The 5190-nt window shown below is 42.6% G+C and overlaps 1 protein-coding gene across 1 annotated transcript in view; it reads left to right on the top strand.

The window, feature by feature from the left end:
- The window catches only part of LOC102294159 (SH3 domain and tetratricopeptide repeat-containing protein 1), a gene marked incomplete at its 3' end in the record, with an annotated part of 23544 nt that extends 18354 nt beyond the window's left edge, over nt 1-5190 (top strand). The window contains 6 exon segments of the mRNA XM_014329738.2: nt 1-989; nt 2214-2354; nt 2429-2650; nt 2734-2914; nt 4487-4637; nt 5095-5190. Of these exon segments, the coding sequence (XP_014185224.1) occupies nt 1-989; nt 2214-2354; nt 2429-2650; nt 2734-2914; nt 4487-4637; nt 5095-5190 (1780 nt within the window).

The raw sequence follows: 5190 nt of genomic DNA, 5'->3' as shown, positions 1-5190 counted from the left end.
TGTTGCCAGGGAGACAGCCAAGAAGAAACACCTTTTCTGGTCACAAACTCGTTTATGCTTCCTGTTGGGGAAGCTCTGTGTGGGTAGGTCAAAGTTCAATCAAGCCCAGGTTTATTTTGAGGAAACTCTCAGTGTCCCAAGAGAAGGCTTCACAGACCTCAGGCTGTTGGCCAGCATCTTCTCCAACCTTGCTGCAACATATCTTTTGCAGAAAAATACAGAAAGTTTCTTTGCTGTGACAGAACGACTTGTTGCCTTACTAATAGGAATCCCAGATTGTCTGAAAAGCTTAGAGGACAACTCTTCTCTTAAATACATGCTCAAGAAAGCTATCCTCTCTCACAACAAAATGGCAGAAGCCCGGGCTTGTCTGCTGTTGGCAAAGCACCACTGGACTTCTGCTATGGGAGCTCAAGTTGTTCCTTATCTGGAAAGGCTACTCATTCTTTGTGATGAAGCTCAAAGACCATGGAGGATCTCTCCCAGTCATGGATATCTGGCACTGGGAAAGCTTTACAGTGAACTTCACCGTCCCCACCTCAGTGCCAGTTCAGTCAGGAGAGCTTCTCTGCTGCCCTCTGCCACCCTCTCTGACTGTCTTGGCAGTATGGTATTACTTTTGGACAGTGTCGCTGAACAAGAAACTCCCGTTCCACCTCAGATGGCTCCATATTTGCACAAAGCTCTCACTTTTACAAAGCTCCAAAGTAGAGAGAGAAACCATTACCAAATTTTGAGCCACCAGCTCACTGTTTGTCTTTGCCAACTCTATTGCAAACACAAGATGACGGGACATGCGATTTGCCATATGCAGGCTCTCATCAACAACAGTCCTTCGAGGCAAGTTTGCATCTCTGTTTCAGAAAGAAAAGGTTTTCTCATCTGGCTGGCGTGGCTTCACATTGACAACAGTCAGCCTGCAGTTGCTTTGGACATACTGGAATCAATCCTGGCTTCGATTCCAGAGCACTGCACAACTCCTCAGGAAGGTGAGGGTGTTTCTATAAATCGCATTAAAAATTAAGTGTTTTTTAGTTTTCACCCAAATTTGCACAGATGACCTTCAGGCTGAGCCTCACAAAAGTTTAAGATTTGCTTCTACAAATATGTCCTTTTATAGCAAATTCACTGTAAAGCTGATAAACAGGAAATGATATCATATTTTATTTGCTTTTTATATTTCTGATCCCAGATCTGTATGGACCATCTCTTCCTGAGGTTTCATTTCTAAAATGTGGCATTTGACCTTAAGGGACTGGAATAAGCAAAGCTGTGTGTGCTGAGCTGTTTAGCTTTTTCATTTTGTCTTCAAACTATACTTTGTTTTAAAAACTGCAGCTCATATTTCAAAGTTGTAATCTGCTGTTTCACACTCTTAAATGTAGTTATAAACCAAGGTCTACCTCAAAGGCAGATAACACACAACAAGTAGTTAAACTTCAGGAATGTCTTAAAGACATAAAGACCTGGATGAGCTCTAATTTCCTGCTTCTAAATTCAGATCAAACTGAGGTTTTTGTACTAAAAATATCTGAAACATGTCTAACCAGATGCTTACTCGGGATGTTATCACGTTGGCCTCCAGTAACAGTAAGAATTTTGGAGTCATTTTCGACCAGGATTTGTCCGTTAATTCATGTATTAAATATGTATAGCTTTCTTCCATTTGTGCAACATCTCTAAAATTAGACACATGCTGTCTCAGAGTGATGCTGATAAATTAGTTCATGCTTTCATTACTTCCAGGCTGCTCTACTGTAATTCATTATTATCAGAATGTAATATAATTCCCTGAAAAGTTCATCTAAAATGACACCCTTTGTACTTCTGTTTAGTTAGAACTGGACCAGGTGACTCTGAATCCTTCCTTACTAATTGGCCTAGGAGTGTTTCTGCTTCACACTCATGCATCACTCAGCATTTAATGATTAGTTATTATTAACCTCTGCCTCTCTTCCACATCTTCATTCAGAGTTACATCAGAGTTTAACCACAGCTTTGCACATATAACTATTTTGGTATCTGGGAGCTTGACTAACTCCTTTTGTTATATATATTACATACAGCTGAAACTTTTAACTAAAGAAAGTGGTCACCTTTAGAAAGACTCAGGCCTTCGACTGATTAACTATGTGGAGTGTACTGTAGGATAAAGATTTAGCAAACAGGCATTTCTTAAATGTTAAAGTAAATTTCTTTAATGCAATGCAAAGGTGTGGTTCTCAACATGCGGGGCGTGGCACTTCGATGTATGGGTGATGTTCGGAGGGCAGCAGAGAGCTACCAGGCTGCTATTGACATCTGCCAAGAGTTTGAAGATATGCCAAACGGGGCCGTAGCTCAGGCCAATCTAGGTGAGCTAGAATATCCTACTGTGCATAAATGTTTCGTTCCAACTATGTTATGACTCTTTCTCATCTTCATAAAGGGTTGTTGTGTCTGAAGGCTGGAGCGAAAACACTAGCAGAGAGGCATCTGTGTGAGGCAGTTCAGCTTTTCTCTGAGCTCAGTGAAGAAAGCAATGTGGAAAACTTTATCCCCGTATTGATGGAGCTGGGAAAGTATTATGTGAAGCAACAGCAGCTGGACTATGGGAAAGGATGCTATGAGTGGGCTCTACTTCTGGCAATCAATGCTAACTTGTTAGAGTGTAAGTATGAATGTCACATAACCATAGCAGTATCTTATATTCTGTGTTAAAACTGTCCTTCTTTCTCTCTGTCACTTCGCCAGACGAGCTCGGTGTAACACGATGTCTGTGTCGTCTGTATGAGTGTAAGATTCCAAACCAGGTTCAGTGGATAATCTACAGTCAGCACCAAGTCCAGCTGCTGAGACGCACCGGATACAGAGAACAGGAGGGAGAAGCACTGGAAGCAATCAGCCAGATCTACCTTTCTATTGGCACAGAACAGTATGTGCATGTAGACTTGCAGTATGACTGGAATATGACATTCACTTACCTTTTATGCAGCAAAGTGCAGTGTTCTGTGGTTTAGATCAGATCGGGACTGAAAGCTGAAGGCTCCGGCAGTTTGAGAGCGAAGTGCTCTATTTGAGTGATACGGTACTATTGAGGTCTTTATGATAAGACGAGGCCTGATTATTCCAGACCTTCCATTTGAGAAGAATTTTAAACACTCCTGTCATGTTACTTTCACAGTGCTAAATGTGTTTTGCCCAGTGCTGGTTTCGGATATTTTTGTTTAGCTTTTTCATTCTACAGAACTCAAAGGGATCTATACACATTATAATTTCACACCACTTGCTCCTCTTTTATCCTTCAAGCTCGGGTCCTCTGCCAGAGGTCTGGGAGCTTGAGGGTACTGTGCAGTATCTTAGCCGTTCCTAAGACTGCGCTCTGCTGGACAGAGATCTCGGATGTCATTCCTGGAATCTGCTGGAGCCACTCACCTAGCTTAGGGGGTCACTGCCCCGAGTTCTCTGTTGACCACGGGGACCATGGTTGTCTTATTCTGCTTCTCCACCACTACTATATTTGGTTGGTTAGCCATCACCAGTTTGAATGACTGTATGAGTTGGCTTGAAGTTAGCCTCTAGTGTTGTTCGCCACGTCCCCATTGAATTCCTGATGAAGGCTCTTGGTTGATCTTGTATAGTTCTACACATTCAAGGATCCATGTGTGAGGCATCCCATGACCAGACTTTCTTGTAGTCAATCCAGGTAGTGCACAGGTTGGTCAGCCTGATCTTACAATCTCGTACAACTGCTCTATCTACCAGGAGCAGGACTGTCCAGCCTTCAGTTAGCCATTTTGGGTGTGTCTCATTCGTTAGCAACTGGTTCATTTGTGCTACCAAGCAGTCATGGAGTACAGTTAGCTTCTTTAGCCAGTATGCTTGAGTCGTGTCAGCGTCTGATGCTGTCCAACTCTTCATGCTTGAGACTCTGTTTCGATGTCTGCCACTGTGATGGTTACTGGATCCTGTTCAGGGAGGTTGCTGTGGTCTGCTATTAGCTACACTAGCCATTTAGCATTGTTATGTCTTGTTTCCTCCATTCATGTGATCTTCCAGTGTTGCTCCATCTCCAGCCTTGGTGGGGCTGTTTTCATCATGTTCCCCTGTCATGTAGTGTATACTTAACCTGTGGTAGCTATAACTCAGGTGCTAGAGCAGGTCACCTACTAATCAGAAGGTTGCTGGTTTGTTTGCCGAATGCTCCAGTCTGCATGCCAAGTTGCCCAAGTTGCTCTCTGATGCATCAGAATATGAATGCTTGTGATTGTCAGATAGGAAGAGTATATAAAAATAGTTTTTCCCACTGTCACTAAGTGTTTGCTCATAGGTGGCTGTATGATTGTGATGATTTTTTCTAATATTGTAGGGTTTACCTTATAGTGTAAGGTGCTTTGAGGCAACTGTTGTTGTGAATGGTAAATACAATTGAATGGAATCAAATTAACACTGGGACCACTGGGACCACTGTAGACCTTTAAAAAAAGTTATCTTTGAATTGTTTCAGGGCGTACCGAGCTGCTCTTGACTACACCAAGACCAGTCTGGGTATTTTCATTGACCTGGGCTGCAAGGAGAAGGAAGCATATGGCTGGCTACAAGCCGGGAAGATCTACCAGCTGCTGGGCCAGATTGAACTGGTGGACATTTATGTTCAGGTCTGATACCAGTGTTTTCATTTGTATTGTCTTAAACTTTTATTATTCTCAGAATTGCAAGTTTACATTGAAAACTATGTCAGCCATCATGAATATATCTCAAATTCAATCCATCCATTCGTCTTCTTCCACTTATTCTGGGTCAGGTTATGGGGACAACAGCCAACTCCCCAGTCACTTCCTCCAGTTTTTCAGGGAAACACTGAGGCATCCAAGGCCTGGTGAGATGTAACCAGGACACACTGGTGATGTAATCTCACCAGTGTGTCCTGGGTCTGCGTAGAGTGGAAAAGTATTTTAAAAGAATTACTCCACTTACCACAACTCTTAAGTCAGATAATCAGCAAAGAAAATGTGTGGATGAAAGAGCAGTCTTCACAATTTTAGCGATTTCGGCTTTGGCCAAAATGAAATTTGTTTATCATACACTGAAATCCTGTATTTCTGGTGTTTTCAGGCAGCTCAGGATGTAGCTTTGAGCACAGGAGACACAAGCTTTATCTTGAAGCTTCTTGAAACCGCAGGAGACATTTTCTTCGACAGCTGCCGGGAC

Source organism: Haplochromis burtoni, unplaced genomic scaffold (genome assembly GCF_018398535.1).
Source record: "Haplochromis burtoni strain Fernald_Lab_line unplaced genomic scaffold, NCSU_Asbu1 Contig_538, whole genome shotgun sequence".
NCBI classification, from domain to species: Eukaryota; Metazoa; Chordata; class Actinopteri; order Cichliformes; family Cichlidae; genus Haplochromis; species Haplochromis burtoni.
This window is presented reverse-complemented; position numbering and strand designations above follow the sequence as displayed.